This window comes from Filicampus tigris, chromosome 1 (assembly GCF_054856515.1).
Source record: "Filicampus tigris isolate MCC_2025a chromosome 1, RoL_Ftig_1.0, whole genome shotgun sequence".
Classification (NCBI taxonomy): Eukaryota; Metazoa; Chordata; class Actinopteri; order Syngnathiformes; family Syngnathidae; genus Filicampus; species Filicampus tigris.
This window is the reverse complement of record NC_141217.1, coordinates 18,817,297-18,840,422: the sequence shown is the minus strand read 5'-3', so window position 1 is coordinate 18,840,422 and position 23,126 is coordinate 18,817,297. Positions and strand designations below refer to the sequence as shown.

Genomic DNA, 23,126 nt, shown 5'->3' with positions numbered 1-23,126 from the left:
ATCAGCTCATCAGCAAGCTCTTGAGAAGCCCGATAACGATCCTGATCATTTTAACAGGTGTGTTACAGCAGGGAGAGATTGCAAACCTGCAGGACAGATGCCCTCGAGGACCGGTGTTGGTGACCCCTGCCGTAGATCAACAGAATTGTTTCACACACTGATATCCCATTTTTTGCCATGCAAAAAAAAGCACATTGTGGTGACTATTTGAGGAAACATGGTCACCATTTTTTCGTATGTACCCTGGGTGCAAATAAGTGAAAAATGAAACTGAAGAGTTTACTGTTATTATAAGACAATTGTAGCTTGGGGCAGGAGTAGGTTCTGTGATCCTAGGGTGATGATTTAAACTGACGACAAATGAGGGAAGGCCATGGGGACCAGATGAAATCAGACGACGCACACAGAACAGGACAGTCGTACCTGAACATAAGTAAAAGATGTGAAATGAGGCAGAGATTTGTTTAATCATGATGTTGGTAACACTGGTAATAAGGTTCTTGATTTTATACCACGATTGTGAATAGAATGATTTGTGCACGCATCTTTAGACTGTAGGAGCTGTTCATGACTGATGAGCCTCAGACGTGCAGGAGAACGTAGAGGACTGAATGACGATGCCAAAAGACAAATACTGTACATGCAGAAAGACAGAAGGTACATGAGGAAAAAGGGCAGCACATGCAATGCGGAAAAGGATCAGCCTGATTATGAACATTTCTATGCAGGAGTTACGTTCTAGTGATTGAAATTCTTTAATTGTGAGGGCAAGACCTGAAAAACAGTCGTAAGAGAAGGGACTTTGTTTTGGTCGACTGCACTTTCACACACAAATTTGGGGGCGGTGCATCATGGGGATAAGGGAGGTCGGACAATGATGGCTTTTCCTCTGTTCTCCAGCTTCAGTTGCAAGTTGTGCCACCAGGTATTACAGCCTGGTATGAGGTATATCTTGATAGCCGATCGGAATGTCTTTGAGGTTTGCTGTACAGTATATGGACACTGTGGGCTAAGGGCTGCTTGAATATGAAGTAAAATATTCATCACAATCCTTTTTCGTAATAATTGAAATCACGATTTTTCAAACAATCATTTTTTGGTACAAAACAAGAACATGTTTAAACGTTAAAAATATAAAGACAAATGCATTTCTTTGAAACACTATAATTATGTAAGTTCCTTTTGGACCAAACAAAATGTATAAAATTTGTTATTATAAAAAGGTGTATAAATTGTAAATGTATAAATTCAAGTATGATTTCCTTGTGTAAACAAACGTTGGATATAAATGCATATTAATAATCTTTTTTTTATGATTATGACAATTTTGTAATCGTGGAGTGTTATAATCGTGATTGTAATTGAATTTTAAGCAATTGCACAGCCCTACTATGGGCATATAGAATCTAACATGTACCATTGTTTCAAAATACTGGGGGATGAAAAGACATACAGTAGGTTGTTCGCAAGATGAAGCTAGTGTGGCAGTTTCACCTGAGACAGTGATTGTACATCCTGATGTCTACATCAATGAGCAGAGCACTGTGCTTCCATTTTATCACGTTGGTTTATTTACTTCAAGGCCAAAGCCTACTATCCCCTGTTGCTCGAGGGCAACAATGTCATGATATGAAGAGTGTTAAAATGTTACTTAAAACGATATCTGTACAGTTAATAATACTTTTATGGCTGCGATTGTTTGCCCCTGGAATTATACATTTCCATTATTTTACATTGAAAATTTTAAAACACAAACAGATTCGAGGTTGACCAATGTCAGAATTTTTTTTTTCTTCTCCAATCTGCTCAGAAAATAGTTGAGGGCGACATCGCAAATGTTAAGTGTGCTCAATATAGTGGAACCTCGATTTAACTGACTCACTGGGGGAGGGGTAGTCGGTTAGAGCCAACTGTCTGTTAAATTTAAGCACATTTTCGTCTAAAATCTAAAACACTTAATAGATTACAAAATTCTTGTTTTGTTCTGTTTTCATGGTCTAAAACTGCCCAGCAGCGAACAAAAGTATTCTACATACTTTTACAGAAACAAAGTCGACTGGTCATGTTGACAGACTGCTTAGTAAGCTTCCAAAACATATGAGAGACAGTTTTGTAGAGCACCTCCAATCACAAGGCCGTCTCAACACAAACCAACTCAACCCTTACAACCTCAGGGACCTCGCTAACTGGCTGAAAGTCAAGGCAGAAGCGCAAAGGCTTTCGGCTAAAATGGCACAGCGCCACCGTCCCGGAGAGCTCCATGCATCCAAAAAGGAAAGACATGCTCCCGCTTCTAAGCATCGAGTAAAATCTGTGTCTGTGTACCATGGCTCCGATACCAGCAAACCTGATGACAGTCATCCTACAGAGGCAAACCGTTCTGCTACCAGTTCACCAAAGTCCAAGAAGTTATGCCTCTTCTGCAAGAGTACTGAACACTATTTGTCACAGTGCACCGACATCGTACAGCGCCCAACAGAGGAAGTCAAGAGTTGGCTCGAACGTTGTAAGCGCTGTTGTAAGTGTGGAAGGACTAATCATCTACCTGAGGCTTGTACCTTGAAGAAACCATGTAGAGAGTGTCAAGAGATTCATCTAAGTGTTCGTCACGATGTGGCCAAGTCGGACTCACGTGTTTACCTCATCACTCCACGCGGACAAGCAGCATTCGGCGACGGCAAGCAGGGAAGGAAGGTGTACCTTAAGGTGGTCCCCATCACGATAAGTAATGGACGCAGATTGGTGCGGACCCATGCCATTCTGGATGATGGGGCTGAACGAACGATAATCCTACAGGCTGCTGCTCAGAGGACAGAGACCCTCACTTTAAGGACAGTTCGCCAAGACGTCGTCCACCGTACTGGTGAGTCTGTCTCGTTCCATGTAGCTCCACTATCACATTCAAAGGAGCGCTACCTCATTGAAGATGCCTATACAGCAGACCAATTAGCTTTAGCGGATCAGTCCTATCCCATGCTCTTCTACAGAAACGGTACCGCCATCTTCGTGGTCTCCCCCTCCCAGACTTTAGCGGGGCGCAACCACTGCTACTGATTGGTGCGGACTATACATATTTGATCACCGCTAAAGGGCCGGTGAGATTTGGTCCAAAGGGCAGCCCGACAGCAATCCATACTGCCCTCGGGTGGGCACTACAAGGTCCGGACACTCTGGCGTCTACTAGTGTTGCTTCGTGTTATCTCACCTCGCTCATGCCAGCATCAGATGACCTCTACCAACATGTTGAACGCCTTCGGCAGCTAGACGTCCTCCCATTCCATAACGAGAAGCTAGCAGCACTATCCCGTATGGACCAGGAAGCCCTAAACATCCTTGAAACCCGCACCGAATGGGTCAAGGTGGGTGACATGCTTCACTACGCCACACCACTACTTCGTGTCAAAGGTGCCCCGTCACTCAACACCACCCTCGAAGCAGTATTCCCCCTCCTTCGGAGAACTGAGCGGCGCCTACAAAGAAACCCATCTCTAGCTACTCAATATGAGGCAGAGATTCAAAGACTCATAAGTGGAGCATATGTTGTCAAGCTCAGTGAAGATGAGATTCAGCGATCTGATGAGTCATGGTTCATACCTCATCATCTATTCCACCACAATGGCAAGGCCCGTCTGGTGTGGGACTGCTCCTTCATCCATAATGGCCTCTCACTCAATGAACAGCTCCTGGCAGGTCCCACCCTCGGTCCATCTCTCATCGGTGTCCTCCTGAGATTTCGTCAGTATGCGGTGGCCATCAGCGGGGATATTCGAGCAATGTTCCACCAGGTCCGCCTCCTGCCTGATGATCAGCCACTTCTGAGATTCATTTGGAGGAATCTGCAACGTGACCGGCAACCTGATGTCTACCAGTGGAATGTCCTGCCATTTGGGACGACTAGCAGCCCCTGCTGCGCCACCTTTGCACTACAAAGACATGCTAAAGACCACATAGAAGGTAATGAAGACATTCTGCAGTCCATCGAACAGTGCTTCTATGTGGACAACTGCCTGCAGAGTCTCTCAACACCTGAGGCAGCAAAGCTCCTCATTGACAAGTTACGGCAGGTCCTCGAGATTCGGCAATGGGCAAGTAACATTTCAGCAGTTGTGGCTCATTTACCATCTTCGGCCCGCTTAGAGAGCACAGAGCGGTGGCTTGCAGAGAAGAACCCTGACTCTCAAGAACCAGCACTCGGCTTACGGTGGCATTGTCTAACTGACCAACTGGGGTTCCGAGCCAAACCTTCCGAGAGCCACCCACTCACGATGCGACACGTTTATAAAGTGCTAGCCCGCCAATACGACCCCCTTGGCATCATCATTCCGTACACAACAAGGGCAAAGGTTCTTGTTCAGAAATTGTGGTCGAAGAAGAGGAGCTGGGATGATCCAAACCTACCTTCTGAGATCATTGAAGCCTAGTGGAACTGGGAGAGTGAGCTTCCTGAACTGGCAAAGGTGTGCATTCCCCGAATAAGAATAAGAATAAGAATAAGAATAAGAATGCCTTTATTGATCCCACAGTGGGGAAATTTTCATTGTTACAGTAGCAAAGATATAGGTCACACAGGGGCGGCGGCATAATGTGGCCATTAATGTATAACATTGACGGCAAACATTTAGAATCAAACCTATGTAGATATACGCAGTAACATGTGTATATACACATGTGTATACACACCAACCTACATCTACATAAAAAATATGAGGAACACTCATTTCGGCCTGTACATAGTACAGAGGAAAAAAATACTCTAAGTGACAGTGCTGCAGTGCTGTAGTGAAATGTAAGGAACAGCATTGGATAAAAATAAAACTAGACTAACAGTAGTGGGGAATGTTGAGTATTGCACGGTATTACAGTAGTGGGGAATATTGGGTATTGCGCGATACGAGCTCAGGTGCAGGACTGCACAATTGCACTAATGACCGCCAGTTTGTAGAGACTACACAATGTTCTTGTTAAAGAGTCTGACAGCAGCAGGCAAGAAGGAACGGCGGAATCTCTCCTTTGCACAGCGAGGGTGTAACAGTCTGTCACTGAAGGTGCTGTGGAGTGCTGTTAGGGTGCCCTGGAGGGGGTGGTCCGGGTTGCCCAGCATTGATGACAGCTTGGCCAACATCCTCCTGTCCCCCACCGAGTCCACAGAGTCCAGGGAGCAGCCCAGGACAGAGCCGGCCCTCTTGACCAGTTTGTCCAGCCGCTTCTTGTCCCGGGCCGAGACGCCGCCTGCCCAGGTGACCACTCCCTGGAAGATGACCGATGCAACCACCGAGTCATAAAAGTTCCTGAGGAGTGTCCCCTGAACCCCAAAAGACCTCAGTCTCCTGAGTAGGAAGAGTCTGCTCTGACTCTTCCTATAGAGGGCGTCTGTGTTGTCGCACCAGTCCAGTTTATTGTTCAGATGAACACCCAGGTACTTGTAAGTTGAGACTCTCTCAACATCTGTTCCCCGGATGTTCACTGGTGCAGGTGAAGAGTGCTGGCGCCTACCGAAATCCACCACCATTTCTTTGGATTTCCCCGCATTGATCAGGAGGCGGTTCTGCTGGCACCAGTCCACAAAACCCTGAGTAAGTTCTCTGTACTCCCGATCATCTCCGCCTGTGATGAGGCCGACAATCGCAGAGTCGTCAGAGAACTTCTGCAGGTGACAGGTAGGGGTGTTATAGTTGAAGTCCGAGGTGTAGAGGGTGAACAGGAAGGGAGCCAAGACAGTTCCCTGTGGGGCCCCCGTGCTGCAGAGGAGCACGTCAGACACACAGTCCTGTGTCCTCACATACTGTGGCCGGTTTGTGAGGTAGTCCTGGATCCATGTGGTGAGGTGGTGCGCCACCCCCGCCCGCTCCAGCTTGTCTCCCAGTAGGGTGGGCTGGATGGTGTTGAAAGCACTGGAGAAATCAAAGAACATGATCCTCACAGTGCTCCCCGCCTTCTCCAGGTGGGAGAGTGAAGTGTGGAGGAGGTAGATGATGGCATCATCCACACTGATGCCAGGCTGGTATGCGAACTGGAGTGGGTCCATTGAGGAGCTCACCAGGGGGCGCAGGTGGACGAGGACCAGTCTCTCCAGGGTCTTCATCAGGTGAGACGTCAGCGCCACCGGTCTGAAGCTGTTGAGCTCCTTCGGGTGGGGGGTCTTTGGCACCGGGACCAGGCAGGATGTTTTCCATAGCTGGGGGACCCTGCCCAGCTTCAGGCTCAGGTTGAACATGTGCTGGACAATTCCACACAGCTGGTCTGCGCAGGATTTGAGGACCTGGGGGCTGATGCCATCTGGACCCGCTGCCTTCCTCGCCTTCATCTTCTTCAGCTGGTTCCTCACCTGAGATGTTGTGAAGGCCAAGGCTGGACACGAAGGAGTGGTGGCTATCTGGTGTAGCTGGGAGCTGGAGACTGTGGAGAAAAGAGGGGAGGGGGTGACACGCCCAGCAGGAGGAGTAGGTGGAGACTGCAGCAGGAGAGACGGAGTGGAGGCAGGCATCTGATCGAACCTATTGAAAAAGAGATTTAGCTCATTTGCCCACTGCAGGTCCCCCCCAGTCCGGGTCTTGGGTTGTCCGTGGCCTGAGATGGTCTTCAGGCCTCTCCAGACTCCCCTGGCGTTATTCTGCAGCAGCTGCTCCTCCATCCTCTTCCTGTAGGACCTTTTCCCCTCTCTGATCCTCCTCCTCAGCTGGCGCTGCACAGTCCTCCGCTCCTCTATGTTGCCTGACGCAAAAGCCCTCCTCTTCTCCTTCAGGAGAGCTTTTATGTCTGGTGTGATCCAGGGTTTGTTGTTGGAGAAACACCTTACTGTCCTGGTGGGTATGGTGTTCTCCATGCAGAAATTTATATAGTCTGTAACAGTGTCCGTTAGACTACTAATGTCTTCCCCGTGAGCATCGCTGAATACTTCCCACACAGTTGTGCTGAAGCAGTCCTTTAAGGCCTCCTCGGCCTCTCCAGACCATCTCTGAACCGTGCGGGTCACAGCTGGCTGCCTGCGGACCAGAGGTTTGTACACAGACTGGAGAGCCACCAGGTTGTGATCAGCTTTGCCCAGCGGGGGGAGGGGCAGTGATGTGTATGCATCCTTGGTGTTGGCATAGAAAAGGTCCAGTGTTTTATTGTCTCTGGTGTGGCAGGTGACATACTGTGTGAATGAAGGCAGAGAGGAGGAAGGGGAGGCATGATTGAAGTCACCAGAGATGAGTACCAGGGCATTTGGGTGCTGTGTTTGTAGCCTGCTCACTGCTGCAGTCAAGACATCACAGGCTGTGTCGCTGCTGGCAGCTGGTGGGACGTAGACAGTCACCGCGATCACGTGACTAAACTCTCGCGGGATGTAGAATGGCCTCATGCCAACAGCTAGCAGCTCAATATCCCTGCTGCAAAGCTGCTCCTTAATCGTGATGTGCCCAGGATTACACCATCTATCGTTCACAAACACAGCCAGCCCTCCTCCTTTCCTCTTTCCACTCTCCAGCGTCCTGTCCGCGCGTATGGTTTGGAAGCCGTCCAATTCTACGACCGCGTTCGGTGTTAGCGTTGTTAGCCACGACTCCGTGAATAGCATCAGGCTAGCCTCCCGGAAGTCCCTCTCGTGCCGGGTAAGCGCCGCTAGCTCGTCCATCTTGTTGGGGAGCGATCTAACATTCCCCATGATAACAGACGGGAGGACGGGATGGTATCGTCTCCTCCTTTCCCTGCGTTTAACCCCCGCACGAGATCCCCGTCTCTTCCTCCTCAGCTCACGGGGAACATACGCTCCATTGGAAGTCGCCACTGATGCCACGGAATATGCACTCCACGTTTTCTGTGATGCCTCAGAGCAGGCGTATGGCTCAGTTGCCTATCTTGCCACAACAATTAACGACGCAATCCATGTCTCCTTCGTCATGGCCAGGTCTAGAGTAGCCCCGAAGCGCCAACAGTCGATGCCACGTCTGGAGCTCTGCGCAGCCCTAACAGGAGCTCAGTTGTCTTCACTGATCCATCAAGAGCTCACTATCCACATCAAAGAGACCTATCTTTGGACCGATTTAACTACAGTCCTGACTTGGCTGACATCTGAGTCTTGCAGGTTCAAGGTATTTGTTGGGACCAGGGTCTCTGAAATCCAAGACCTGACTGCTTCCCACGCCTGGCGGTACGTGGACACTACGAACAATCCGGCCGACGACTTGACGAGGGGTAAGACCCTGATGGAGCTGGTCAAGCCAAATCGTTGGAACCAAGGCCCTGCATTCCTTCGCTCTCCACCACGCAATTGGCCTCAAGCCCCAGACTCAGTTAACCCTGTCGACTCCCTGGAGCTCAAGCAGAGCGTTTTCTGTGGCCTTGTGCAGATCTGCCCTCCAGATATGGTTCCTGACATTACACAGTTCAGCACCTGGGTTGACTTGTTGGAAGCCACACAACAGTTGTTTCACGGGGCGGTTGCAGATTCGTCAGCCCCTTCTTCTGATGCACGCCAGGCAGAGGTCCACCTATTCAAGTCCAGCCAAGCCGAGAGCTTCCCTGATGACGTCAAACGCCTCACAGCGGGTAAGCCTGTCCCTCCCAGCAGCAGGTTGAGCTCACTAGCACCAGAGTTGGACCCAGAGTCCGGTCTTATCCGAGTTGGAGGACGACTCAGGCATATCGAGTCCGGTCCTACTGACATTCACCCAGTCGTGCTTGATCCCAGCCATGCTGTTACAAGACTCCTCATCAAAGACACGGATGCTCGTTTGCTCCACCCAGGTGCAGGCAGAGTCTTCGCCGAACTCAGGCGGCAGTACTGGATTTTACGTGGGAGACAGGCTGTGAGAAAATATCAACGAACCTGCCCAGAGTGCACCAAATGGAGGGGAAAACCGTCAGTCCCAATGATGGCAGACCTTCCTCCAGCCCGCCTTAGGGTCTTGAAGCCCCCTTTCTATTCGACAGGAGTTGACTGTTTTGGCCCTTACTTGGTCAAAGTTGGTCGCCGACGTGAAAAGCCATGGGGAGTGATCTTCAAGTGCCTGACAACACGTTGTGTTCACCTAGATCTGCTGGTGGGCCTTGACACAGACAGTTTCCTTCTGGCACTGAGAAGGTTCATAGCTCGAAGAGGAACTCCTGCTGAGATGCTCCCAGACCGAGGAACAAATTTCCGAGGGACCGAGAGAGAAATCAAAGAGGCGTTCGCATCTATGGTCCCAGAGCTTCAGGAGAGACTGTCTAAGAACCAGATTCAGTTCCGCTTTAATCCGCCAGCAGCACCCCATTTTGGTGGTGTCTGGGAACGTGAAGTACAATCAGTCAAGAGGGCCCTTGTGGTCGTTGTTGGATCACAGTCCCTTCAGGAAGATGTCCTTCTCACCCTTCTAATTGAAGTTGAGAGTATCCTTAATGCCAAGCCCTTAGGCTATGTTTCATCAGACGTCGCCGACCCGGACCCAGTGACGCCGAACATGCTGCTCATGGGGCAGCGGGACGCCTCCTTACCTCAAGTATCCTACGCTCCGGACACACTCACGAAGAGACGATGGCGCCACTGTCAGATGATGGTGGACCACTTTTGGACCCAATTCATACGTCAATACCTACCCTCGATGCAAGCCAGGCAGAAGTGGCAGTGCCCCACTGATGACATCGTTCAGGACGCAGTTGTGATGATCGTCGATCCCCAGTTTCCACGAGCACAGTGGCCAATCGGGAGAGTCGTTAAGTTAGTGGAGAGTGCTGATGGACGTGTTCGGTCTGCTGAGGTTCGAATCGGAGAGAAGACCTACCTGCGGCCAGTGGCACGGCTGGTTCAGTTACCAGCGATTCCAGATGTGGACATTGTTGTTCCAGGGACTCCCGCAGCACCTTCGGACATTTAGTATCCTTTACATAATAGCTGAGCTATTCTGGGGGCGGCTGTTATAAATTCCTCATTACTGCTTTGTTTGCACATACATTGTTTGCTGTTTAATTTGTGTGCTTAGCACCAGGCACGTTTTCGGGCAGCTAATGGGTCCTCTTTCCTTACGTTAATTTAGGTCGGGCATATTGTTGGACAGCTAAAGGGTCCTATCGAGTCCGTGGTCTGTTAGCCGTTAGCGATGAGCGGCAGTTTGGGCGCGGGTTTTGCGGTCGTGTGTATGCGCCGCGATGAGCGAGCTGTTGTGTTCTGTGTAGTGGATTGAAGTGCGATTAAAGCCAATTGTTCTCTGCCATCGTGTCTGGCCACGCTTTTGACTCGAGTGACTGTTTGGATGAGGTGCTCCGGCGAAACTCCCTATATTCACCAACAGTCCTAGCTCTCCGCAACAATTGGGACACACAAATCCCTCTACCACAGTAAGGTGACAGCTCACGGAGTGGGATCTCTCACATTTTAAAATTCAGGTACGATTTTAAAACATCTGTGTGAGTGTGTGTCCCACTTGAAGTGTTCCACTGAAGTGTATGTTTATCTCCATTCATAAAATTGAACACACAACCGAATCTACAACTGCAAATGCATGTCTAGTAATGATCGGAAAACAACATGAGGTTTACCTGCATTGCAGTTTGTGCACGGAAAGCAGTATTTGAGGCCAGTCGGGGTATTCATGAAGGTTTCGTTCATGCACAGCCAGCATGATGTGCTGCCGTGTTCGGTGCAGTCATTCCTAACATGAGTTCCTGTTGTCAAAAATAGATACATACTGTAGATGTCCACAAGAATAGGATTTGTAATTTTAATAGCCATAAAATCACAAGTCACTCATTTCCTGTGGAGGCACAGGTAAGTAAAATGTGTTGCCACAAAGAAGTCTGACTGAGTACCAATGAGAGTGCCTTAAAGAACCTGTGGCATCCAGATGGCCTATATTTCACTAACAAGTTAACATTGTGTGTGAAACTGAACCTGGCAATCATTTTCAAAAATTCATCCATCCATTATCCAAACCGCTTATCCTCACAAGGTCCGCGGGCGGGATGGAGCCTATCCCAGCTGTCTTTGGGCAGTAGGCGGGGGAAACCTTGAATTGGTTGCCAGCCAATCGCAGGGCACACAGAGACAAACATATATTCGCACTCACAATCACACCTGGGGACAATTTAGACTAGAGTGTCCAGTCAACCTACCATGCATATTTTTGGAATGTGGGAGGAAACCGGAGTACCTGTAGAAAACCCACGCTGGCACGGGGAGAACATGCAAACTCCACACAAGAAGGCCAGGGCCGGATTCGGACCCGCGAACTCTGCACTGTGAGGCGGATGCGCTAACCACCCCTCACAGTGCCATCCATTTTCAAAAACATTAATGATAAGTAATACAAACGCCTATGTTACGTCATCTTGCCAAACTCTTTTTCAAAGGTCTAAGAGCCATGAGCGAGTCAATAAATAAATCAGAGAGCAGACTAACCCCGTGTATTATGGGCAGGAATATTTTGCATTATCTTTATGTACGGCTCAAGTGGCTTCCTTCTGTAACAAAGCATGATAGCGAGATGGATTAAAATGGGTGGACCTTTCTGCTTCATTCATATTCCACTAATGCAATATTAATCAGAATACCATATTTGGATATGCGGAGGCCTATAGAACATATTATTGTAAAGAAAATATTTGATTTCATTTCCCCTTTCAGTGGTAAACGAATAGTGAACGTATATTTTGGGCGCTAGTCCGGACTTTAGTTATTCTATCCATACATCCATTATCTATGCCGCTTATCCTCACAAGGGTCGCGGGGCGTGCTGGAGCCTATCCCAGCTCTCTTCGGGGAGTAGGCGGGGGACACTCTGAATTGGTTGCCAGCCAATCGCAAGGCACCCAGAGACAAACAAACAACCGCACTCACACCTAGGGGTAATTTAGAGTGTCCAATCAATTTACCATGCATGTTTTTGGAATGTGGGAGGAAACCGGAGTACCCGGAGAAAACCCACGCAGGCACGGGGAGAGCATGCAAACTCCACACAGGGAGGCCGGGGCCGGGATCGAACCCACGACCTCTGAACTGTGAGGCGGACGTGCTAACCAGTCGACCACCGTGGCGCCGCTAGTTATTCTAATTATTGTTATTATTATTATTATTTATTTATTTTCTATTAAATGTCAATATTATTAACAATAGCAATATTAGCAATACTCTGGGGCGTCAGACCCGAAGCAAGGTTTCGACAACCACACTTTTCAAGCTTCTTCCCCCAAACTGCTTCTTCTCTTGTCACTCAGTTTCTAAATTAAGTAGTATACGAGCCATTGCAATTGTTAAATTTAGTCTTCCGCTGGCTGCTAAAACAAACAAACAGTGGGTCGCAAATGGCCCCCAGGCCGTAATATGGACAATAACAAAGAACATCAGTGCAGAGTGGAATAATAGATCGTAAAACACAGAACATCAAACTCAGATCGTGAAACGGTTAGGGATTCATAAGTGGATGACACTGATGGACATTAATATAAATGTTCCCTCTAGATAAAAATAGACAAAAAATATCTACAGCAGCTGCTGAGATTTGCAGCTTTGTTTAAAATGCCAAAATCGCTTGTCAGAATTTTTTTTTTCCTTTTTTAAAAGCACAGTACAAAACCATCACTCATTTCTCTTGGTCACTTGAAGCAACTTGGAAGTAACTAAAAATGGATATTGTCTTACCAATTGGACACTTTGGACAACATTGCTTCTCGTTGAGTTGATAATCAGTTTGATCACATTCCAGCGCGTGGCTTATGAAGGCATACATGAGGATGATCTATGGAGAGGCAAGACGGTGCTTATTATAGTTATAATGATAAAAAGAAAGCAAGAACATTGGCATTCTGTCACTCGCCAATGCACAGATCAGACACATACAATTGTTTTGTAGCTGCTGTTCTTGTTTATGTTTTGTTTTTTTAAATCTTACTATATACTCCTATATAGCGAACTCTCAGAACTCACGAATGCTGCTTGACCTTCATTTTGTTCATTCTATAAAACCGTCTCCTAAGATAGCTCAGTGTAAACGATTACCTCCCTGACAGTCTAAACCTAAAATCAATCCTCTGTCCAATCACTAGTGTAGGTTGCACACAAAGGGTGGCCATGTGCCGTCCAATCTTCTGTCCTGTCTCTAGTGTATCCTGTCTACTCCTTTTGTCCACTCACTTGTCTGGGCTGCTGTCCCGTCGTCTTTGCAGTCTCACCTGTTTCCTCTTTGCTTTCCATGCAACGGAGGTGCACCGGATCTTGCAAACAGAGGTGCTGACTCAACACTGTGGTTTCCACTATCCTTAGCTGAATCCCTCCTTGATTCCTGTGGTTACGTCTCTCGCCTGCCCAGTTTGGCAACGCTTTCAGATCGTCAAATGTGAGATGAACAAGTGGCTCGTGTCTGCCTGGTATTGGAACTCTCTTGCTGAGCATTCCTTTTGCCAAGTCTCCTGAACCTGCAGTAATCCGTCCCATCCATCCAAGCAGTCTGCCCACACAGTCCTGTGCCTCTACTTTATCCATCCATCCATTATCTATACCGCTTATCCTCACAAGGGTCGCGGGGCGTGCTGGAGCCTATCCCAGCTGTCTTTGGGCAGTAGGCGGGGGACACCCTGAATTGGTTGCCAGCCAATCGCAGGGCACACAAAGACAAACATCCGCACTCACAATCACACCTAGGGGCAATCTAGACAGTCCAATCAACTTACCATGCATGTTTTTGGACTGTGGGAGGAAACCGGAGTACCCGGAGAACACCCACGCAGGCACGGGGAGAACATGCAAACTCCACACAGGGAGGCCGGAGCCGGGATCGAACCCACGACCTCTGAACTGTGAGGCGGACATGCTAACCAGTCGACCACCGTGCCGCCTACCTACTTTAGCATTAATGCTTAATCTGTACCCATCAATTCAGAACAACCACAAGCAGGATGCAGCAACATGAAGAAACGTAACAGTAAAAAGATTTCACTAAAGGAAACCAAATAGCAAATTAAATACATCATTTCACAACAATAACAATACTAAGAGTATAAATCAATACTAACAATGACAGAAATGGTTAAAGATGGAAGTCAACCCACACATATTTTTTCAAGAATATGTTCTATGCAAGCCCACGAATTGAAACAAGGCATTCTGATAAATATTGCATTCGTGGAGTAAGTGTTAATGCACTTTAGCCATCGGTAGGGGCGGCCATTTTGTCTTCTGTCGACCGAAAATGACATCGCAACTACTCACAACGACCAATCACGGCTCAGATTTAGAAAACAGGTCAGCCGTGATTGGTCATTGTGAGCAGTTGTGATGTCATTTTCAGTCGACAGAAGACAAAATGGCGCCCCCCAGGGATGGCTAAAAACGAGTGGATTAACTCTTACCCCACAAACGCAATATTTATCAGAATGCCTTGTTTCAACTAGTGGGCCCGCATAAAACATATTCTTGAAAAAAAATATGCTTGGGTTGACTTCCCCTTCAAGGACAGTGGGCCTCGGTCACGAACAGCTCTTACATACGCACAAATTTGCGCTTTTGAAATTACGTGTGCAAACATTTGACTTTAGAACTTACGCAGACCATGCATACGCACAAATAATGCAAGATCAGCTTTCAAGGAAACATGAAACACATCTTTCACCCTGGATGTACAATATCATGAAACAACATTATTTAGTCAAAACCGTAAGGATAATGACCTAAATTGGGTATGAGTTGACTAAATTCTCAGATGTGTACATATTTACCGTCTTAAATCTTCAATTTAACACTTCATGTACAATACAAAATATAAGCATGTCAGTATAATAAAACAATCAATATGCACTCATCCAGTGCAAAATATTAATATTTTCAAATAGGAACAACTAAATACCTACATGTAAGTAACAGATGAATGTCACTTGACTCAAGATAGCTGAGTTTCCTATTATAGCAGCCAATTGCTAACCCTGTAGAATGAGATCAGGTGGTTCTTGTGCCCCACCGGTCCCCTTCCTTTATCTCTGATATCCATCTTAATATCAAGCTACTTTTTCCGCACCTGAGCCACAGTGCGGACCTCAGGCCTCTGTCATATAGGCCTAGTTATCTTTTTTGTTTGCTATTGGCATTTCAGTGGAAACGCTTCGAAAGTATTCATTCCAGCTGACATGATAACCTCAATTTTTGGTTTAATTTCTCATTTGAATTTTTGGGACCACCTCTCACAATGTCAAACCTCCTTGCCAGTCTCGTTTAAGATAAGATAAGAATGCCTTTATTGATCCCACAGTGGGGAAATTTTCGTTGTTACAGTAGCAAAGATATAGGTCACACAGGGGCGGCGGCATAATGTGGCCATTAATGTATAACATTGACGGCAAACATTTAGAATCAAACCTATGTAGATATACGCAGTAACATGTGTATATACACATGTGTATACACACCAACCTACATCTACATAAAAAATATGAGGAACACTCATTTCGGCCTGTACATAGTACAGAGGAAAAAATACTCTAAGTAAGCGACAGTGCTGCAGTGCTGTAGTGAAATGTAAGGAACAGCATTGGATAAAAATAAAACTAGACTAACAGTAGTGGGGAATGTTGAGTATTGCACGGTATTACAGTAGTGGGGAATATTGGGTATTGCACGATATGAGCTCAGGTGCAGGACTGCACAATTGCACTAATTTCCGCCAGTTTGTAGAGACTACACAATGTTCTTGTTAAAGAGTCTGACAGCAGCAGGCAAGAAGGAACGGCGGAATCTCTCCTTTGCACAGCGAGGGTGTAACAGTCTGTCACTGAAGGTGCTGTGGAGTGCTGTTAGGGTGCCCTGGAGGGGGTGGTCCGGGTTGCCCAGCATTGATGACAGCTTGGCCAACATCCTCCTGTCCCCCACCGAGTCCACAGAGTCCAGGGAGCAGCCCAGGACAGAGCCGGCCCTCTTGACCAGTTTGTCCAGCCGCTTCTTGTCCCGGGCCGAGACGCCGCCTGCCCAGGTGACCACTCCCTGGAAGATGACCGATGCAACCACCGAGTCATAAAAGTTCCTGAGGAGTGTCCCCTGAACCCCAAAAGACCTCAGTCTCCTGAGTAGGAAGAGTCTGCTCTGACTCTTCCTATAGAGGGCGTCTGTGTTGTCGCACCAGTCCAGTTTATTGTTCAGATGAACACCCAGGTACTTGTAAGTTGAGACTCTCTCAACATCTGTTCCCCGGATATTCACTGGTGCAGGTGAAGAGTGCTGGCGCCTACCGAAATCCACCACCATTTCTTTGGATTTCCCCGCATTGATCAGGAGGCGGTTCTGCTGGCACCAGTCCACAAAACCCTGAGTAAGTTCTCTGTACTCCCGATCATCTCCGCCTGTGATGAGGCCGACAATCGCAGAGTCGTCAGAGAACTTCTGCAGGTGACAGGTAGGGGTGTTGTAGTTGAAGTCCGAGGTGTAGAGGGTGAACAGGAAGGGAGCCAAGACAGTTCCCTGTGGGGCCCCCGTGCTGCAGAGGAGCACGTCAGACACACAGTCCTGTGTCCTCACATACTGTGGCCGGTTTGTGAGGTAGTCCTGGATCCATGTGGTGAGGTGGTGCGCCACCCCCGCCCGCTCCAGCTTGTCTCCCAGTAGGGTGGGCTGGATGGTGTTGAAAGCACTGGAGAAATCAAAGAACATGATCCTCACAGTGCTCCCCGCCTTCTCCAGGTGGGAGAGTGAAGTGTGGAGGAGGTAGATGATGGCATCATCCACACTGATGCCAGGCTGGTATGCGAACTGGAGTGGGTCCATTGAGGAGCACACCAGGGGGCGCAGGTGGACAAGGACCAGTCTCTCCAGGGTCTTCATCAGGTGAGACGTCAGCGCCACTGGTCTGAAGCTGTTGAGCTCCTTCGGGTGGGGGGTCTTTGGCACCGGGACCAGGCAGGATGTTTTCCATAGCTGGGGGACTCTGCCCAGCTTCAGGCTCAGGTTGAACATGTGCTGGACAATTCCACACAGCTGGTCTGCGCAGGATTTGAGGAGCTGGGGGCTGATGCCATCTGGACCTGCTGCCTTCCTCGCCTTCATCTTCTTCAGCTGGTTCCTCACCTGAGATGTTGTGAAGGCCAAGGCTGGACAGGAAGGAGTGGTGGCTATCTGGTGTAGCTGGGAGCTGGAGACTGTGGAGAAAAGAGGGGAGGGGGTGACACGCCCAGCAGGAGGAGTAGGTGGAGACTGCAGCAGGAGAGACGGAGTGGAGGCAGGCATCTGATCGAACCTATTGAAAAAGAGATTTAGCTCATTTGCCCACTGCAGGTCCCCCCCAGTCCGGGTCTTGGGTTGTCCGTGGCCTGAGATGGTCTTCAGGCCCCTCCAGACTCCCCTGGCGTTATTCTGCAGCAGCTGCTCCTCCATCCTCTTCCTGTAGGACCTTTTCCCCTCTCTGATCCTCCTCCTCAGCTGGCGCTGCACAGTCCTCCGCTCCTCTATGTTGCCTGACGCAAAAGCCCTCCTCTTCTCCTTCAGGAGAGCTTTTATGTCTGGTGTGATCCAGGGTTTGTTGTTGGAGAAACACCTTACTGTCCTGGTGGGTATGGTGTTCTCCATGCAGAAATGTATATAGTCTGTAACAGTGTCCGTTAGACTACTAATGTCTTCCCCGTGAGCATCGCTGAATACTTCCCACACAGTTGTGCTGAAGCAGTCCTTTAAGGCCTCCTCGGCCTCTCCAGACCATCTCTGAACCGTGCGGGTCACAGCTGGCTGCCTGCGGACCAGAGGTTTGTACACAGACTGGAGAGCCACCAGGTTGTGATCAGCTTTGCCCAGCGGGGGGAGGGGCAGTGATGTGTATGCATCCTTGGTGTTGGCATAGAAAAGGTCCAGTGTTTTATTGTCTCTGGTGTGGCAGGTGACATACTGTGTGAATGAAGGCAGAGAGGAGGAAGGGGAGGCATGATTGAAGTCACCAGAGATGAGTACCAGGGCATTTGGGTGCTGTGTTTGTAGCCTGCTCACTGCTGCAGTCAAGACATCACAGGCTGTGTCGCTGCTGGCAGCTGGTGGGACGTAGACGGTCACCGCGATCACGTGACTAAACTCTCGCGGGATGTAGAATGGCCTCATGCCAACAGCTAGCAGCTCAATATCCCTGCTGCAAAGCTGCTCCTTAATCGTGATGTGCCCAGGATTACACCATCTATCGTTCACAAACACAGCCAGCCCTCCTCCTTTCCTCTTTCCACTCTCCAGCGTCCTGTCCGCGCGTATGATTTGGAAGCCGTCCAATTCTACGACCGCGTTCGGCGTTAGCGTTGTTTTGGTGCATTAAACAGATGCCCTTTTACAGGGAAAGATTGATTGATTATCTGTTTTTCAGCAAGCCAGCTCAAGCGTTTCATTTTTTTTAGGAAAAACAAAAAGAAAAAAAGACTAACCAAAGAAGTTCTTGGACAAAAACGAAACAAAAGGTCACCATGTCACCATTTGCGACCGCTCTACACATGCAGCTCAAAAAAGGAGTGGAAAGAAGAAAACTTATTATAGCCCACCCCCTTCTCACATTTATATTACAAGCCACACATACTAACTTTTGCTTCCCTAATGGTTAAGGTACACCTACTGAAAGATGTATGTACAATATATTATATATAGTACTAATAATAATTAAAATGATTGTTTGTATAATTTAAAATACAGTATATTTCAACAATAATTGCATACCAGCAATGGTAATAGAAATAATATATACCAACATGATAAGCAAAATCAAAAAATCTGATTCACTAACATACGCATGGTCTTGAGAACAAAATTGGCAGGAGCTACTTAGTCATGATTCTGCCTGTGTTTTTGTGTATATACTGAACTTGCGCGTGGACTAATATTTCAAGATATTAGTGAATGAGGCCCAATGATCTGACAGGATTGGTCTGAAAATGAAGCCACAACACACAGGAGACTAATTTGAGAGTTCACGCTGTGTCCCAAAAGTTTCTGGCCTGAATAAGACAAGAGGCAGACTTCTAATCTTTCACTACTATTTTTCAACATAATCCCCCTGGAGTTTAACGCATCCGTTCCATCGATGCTTCCGCTGCAGAAGCCTATCCCGGAACGCTGTTTGGTCACATGGAATGCCTCATGGAATCCCTCTAAAGCATCTGTCACATCTTCATCAGGATCAAAACATTGACCGTGCAGTTCATATTTCAGTCTGGAGAACAAAAAAAGTCTGATGGAGCCAAATCCGATGAGTTAGGGAGGGTGAGGAAGGATCCGGTATCAACATTGGCCAGCAGTCCTCACTGAAACCTGTGCTGCGTGAGCTTGAGCATTATCCTGCAACAACCAAACACCGCGTCCACGTTTCTCGCAGCGTTTACCGACATGTTGCTTCCTGGTGATTGAGCAGCACCTTGTTAGTCACACCAAGAGTGGGCAGCTGTATGAAGATAGCAGCAGTGTGTATTAGTTTTCAAGTTGAGGCCAGGAAATTTTGGGACACCCCTCGTACAGTGGAACCTCTAAGGCAGGAGTGGGCAATACATTTTGCAGAGAGATCACATGAGAAACTGGAACACTTGCCAAGGGCCAAGCCTACATGCTAACCTCAACTTTGTTCTACATTACTTTTAATGTGTTCGGACAAAACGTCCAGTCTTGTTTCAATAAAATGCTACGTCTGTTGATATTGTTGTTGTAATTAATATTAGGGATGGGTCTGATCAACTCTTATGGAGATGTGATACATTGCGTGAGACGTACCAGTTACTGACTGGTTTTCTGACCCCAAGAGCCCATCCCCATTACAGTAAACAAGGCACATCTTGCCATGATCTCTAATTATCTTGATATGCCACACCTGTGAGGTGGCTGGATTATCCTGACAAAAGAGAGGTGCTCACTAACACAGACTTAGGATAGGTTCACAGCGCAGGGCAAATGCGACCCAGATCGGATTTTTTTGCCCAAATGAGACCCATGTCTGATTTTTTAATGGCAGTCTGAACGGCTCAATTCCGTTTTTTTCAAATCCGACCTGGGTCGCTTTCATAAGTGGTCCTAAATCGGATATGTATCCGATTTTTTCCAATGCGACTGCGGTCTGAACGGCCAGGTCGCATATATCCGACATTGATGTCATCCGGAGCTGCGCGCAGGCAGAGGAAAAGTGCTGACAGCATGGAGAAGTTTTTTTTGGAGTAACACTATTGACTTTATATTTGACTTTAATTTAATCCCACTTGAAACATGAATCAGAAAGTGGACATTTATGGTGATGGTAGATATTCAGTCACGGTTCAGATCGATTCATGTTTTTACGCAGGGTTATGACGTGACGTGAAATACTGTTATTATTTCTACCTCTTACCGAACCGCTTCACTGTCGGAACGCCCCGACGCGCTGGACCACATTTAGTTCCGTAAACAATACGTTGTGAGTGACGTCATCTCTTCTGCGCATGCGGGTTACTATGGCGACGCATGTGTTCATACAGCAGACAAGACCGAGGTCGTATTTATAATGTAATATGAACGCCTACACAATAAAATCGGATTTTTTCCAAAAAAAATCCAAATTGAGCATTAAGACCTGCGGTGTGAACCTAGCCCTAGACAGATTTATGAACGATAATTGAGAAAACGAGGCGCTTCGTTTATGAAGAGAATGACTTTGTTCAGTTTAGCTTCCAAAAAATGTGAGCATAACAAACGTGTTGCAGTTATATTTTAACTCAGTGTACTTGCGTGGCACTCAGATGCCACAATATGGTGCCAAAGCAATAGTTTTACATTAGAAAGGGCTTTGTCTTGAGCACAAGAATGTAAAGGTTCCACCGTACTGTTTAAACAATGTGATGAAATGAAATCAACAAAATGACACATAAAGTGCAGAACACCACCAATTCCATCAAAACAGCACACGTGTTGAAATCAATTCTTGGTAGAGGGTTGAAAAGCTTGCTACCATAACAAATATTCATTTGTTTTGTTTGCTTTACCAGACGAAGATGACACGTCAGTTGTTTCATTCCCAACACCATTCTCCTTCAGACTTTTGACATGATCCAGAAATGTACTGGGATGCAAATCCAAAATCACATAGATCTGAAAAAACAGAAAACATTTTAAAAGTCAACACAAATCTATTCTATTACCTTCTAGAGGTGGACGTGCATTGGAGTCCACAGAAGAACAGCTGGGTGGTAACAGGGAGTTTATCACTCTGCAATCAGACGTCCGAAAAGTCACATAGTGACTGCACATTTCAAAAGTGTTTTGTTTTGAAATGCTACATTAGATCTTATAGACGTTTCTTGGGTGGTGTACAATTTAGTTAACCCGTTACGAAAAGTGTACATACTGCTCTTTGACTTTGCAGGCGTACTGAAAAGAGTTTCCAGCAAGACTTGTTCTGCCAGATGGCTGAGAGTTTTCCATTCTAATCATGGACACTACAAACAATAGAGTGGATGTGCTTACAAGGGAACTACAGGAAATAAAAAGTGGTTTATGATAAAAAACATTTTTAAAAAAACAAGCTCAGCTGAAAAGCCAGTCAAAGAGGAATAACTTGGGTGTTTGATGGGATTCCTGAGGTACCTGGAGAAAATTTGACTATAAAAGAAAGAAAAGGTAAAGAACGTCCTGGCTGCGGAGCTGAAAGTGACGGTGGGGCCGTCAAAGTTCATTTTATATATTTTTTGATTGGGAAAATGAAAGGAGTTGCCATTTTCTATTTTATCCATTCATTTTGGAGAAAAAACTCCAATCTGCCTGCCCTGCTGCTCTCTGCAAGCCGCCGTCTCCCTCCTCGGAGTTGACACGAGATTAGCGTTGCTAAATGTCCGAAATATAAACCAGTCGGGGTTCGTGTGCGCATTCCTGCTCTTGTCCGCTTCAGCCTGTGTAAGTGGAGAAGCGATCGCCATGGTATTTTTGATTTTGTGGAGGTTATCATGATGAGATCGCGTCTTATGTCAATAAATCCAAACTATTGTGCAGTACATTTTTATACTTTCACAGGTTGAAGTGGACAAGAGTAGTAATGTGCATTTGCATTTTGGTGGCGATCGGTCACCGTTTTAGACAACAGAACTGACAAAGCGAGCAATATTACCACGCTTGGCTCCCTCCCGTGACGTGGACAGCTAAGACCAAAAACATAACATAAGCCACACCCCAAAAAGGGGCGGGGAAATTTGTCGTAAACCTAATCACAAAAAAATCACTACAGGGTCTTTTGAGGTTGGCATTTTAGTACTAATGTCATTTTTACATTCAAACCTATCATATAAGTGCCAATGTTAAGCTCATCCAAGTGTCACTTTAATATACAGCATGAAGTTGAAATAAAATGGAACCTTTTCTTCATTTCATGATTATTTTGACAGCAAACATAGTCAGCAGGAACCTCACTTGGTCCTCTACAAACCAGCTGTGTCCGAATTCTGCCAGTCAGAATTCAAATCCAATTAGGAGGGTCAGCAGACAGAGGCTCTTCCTAAGGAACAGGATTTGGTGGGTTTTCTAATTGAGGCATTTCTAATAAAGGGAAAATTGCATTGCCATTGAAATCATTGGTTCTTTTATCTCAGAGAGGTTTTTAGGTTGTCATTTACCTGACATATTTGGGCGGCAGTCTTTTGCTTCTTCAGAGTGTCACATGGTGTGTGACTCATCTTTATCAACTGATGTTCAGCTACCCTGAAGCAGGGGCGGAGCTATGGATGGGCCTGGGTGTGCACAAGACCACCCAGATTGACAGACCGGCCACCCAATGAGATTCATGAAAAAATATATATTTTTAAAGTATTCAATTATTTTTTAATTCACGTTTTGTTGTGTTTTTTTATTTTATTGAATATTAAGAATGATATAATTGTGGTTGTCTGAACGTCATATTGTTCGGTTTGTCATTTTATTTGAATATACAATATGTTGGCACAGGAGGATTGGGCTCAGTGAGAGAAATATTCAGGCCCACCCTGATTTTTCTAGGCCCACCTATTAGCCACGATCTGCCTCCGCCACTGCTCTGAAGAAGGAGAAATACTTCCGGCAAAACATGTCAGCTAAACGACAACCTAAAAACCTCTCTGAGATAAAAGAAACAATGATTTCAATTATAAAAAAACACACATACACTACCCACACTCACTCACCCACTGTCTTCTGTGACTTAGCAACATATTAGCAAGAGGCTAATAAATAGCCTATTCCATGCAGTCAC

The 23,126-nt window shown here is 46.9% G+C and overlaps 2 protein-coding genes across 5 annotated transcripts in view; both read right to left on the bottom strand.

Moving 5' to 3' along the window:
• The window catches only part of LOC147153120 (tumor necrosis factor receptor superfamily member 14-like), a 32,308-nt gene that overhangs the window by 7,431 nt on the left and 1,751 nt on the right, over positions 1–23,126 (bottom strand). For 3 of the 4 annotated variants that reach the window (XM_086024525.1, XM_086024514.1, XM_086024536.1), the window contains exons 2-4: positions 20,896–21,001; positions 12,596–12,692; positions 10,498–10,623 (exon numbers count right to left, since the gene is read on the bottom strand). In XM_086024525.1, the coding sequence (XP_085880651.1) occupies positions 10,498–10,623; positions 12,596–12,692; positions 20,896–20,937 (265 nt within the window). In that variant the 5' untranslated portion in view covers positions 20,938–21,001. Of the gene's footprint in view, positions 1–10,497; positions 10,624–12,595; positions 12,693–13,125; positions 14,071–20,895; positions 21,002–23,126 lie in introns of those variants that run through there. The other variant, XM_086024543.1, reaches the window with a different exon arrangement.
• On the bottom strand, positions 13,242–23,120 carry LOC147153121 (uncharacterized). Its single transcript, XM_086043236.1, has 3 exons — positions 21,052–23,120; positions 16,230–19,334; positions 13,242–13,254 (listed from the first exon to the last, which is right to left on the bottom strand). Exons 2-3 carry the CDS (start codon positions 18,014–18,016, stop codon positions 13,242–13,244), a joined length of 1,800 nt encoding a protein of 599 aa, XP_085899362.1. The 5' UTR covers positions 18,017–19,334; positions 21,052–23,120.

What these genes read in the sequence shown, in the direction of transcription:
- LOC147153121 (XM_086043236.1), bottom strand. Translation starts at nt 18,016, where the DNA reads ATGAGGCCATTCTACATCCCGCGAGAGTTTAGTCACGTGATCGCGGTG.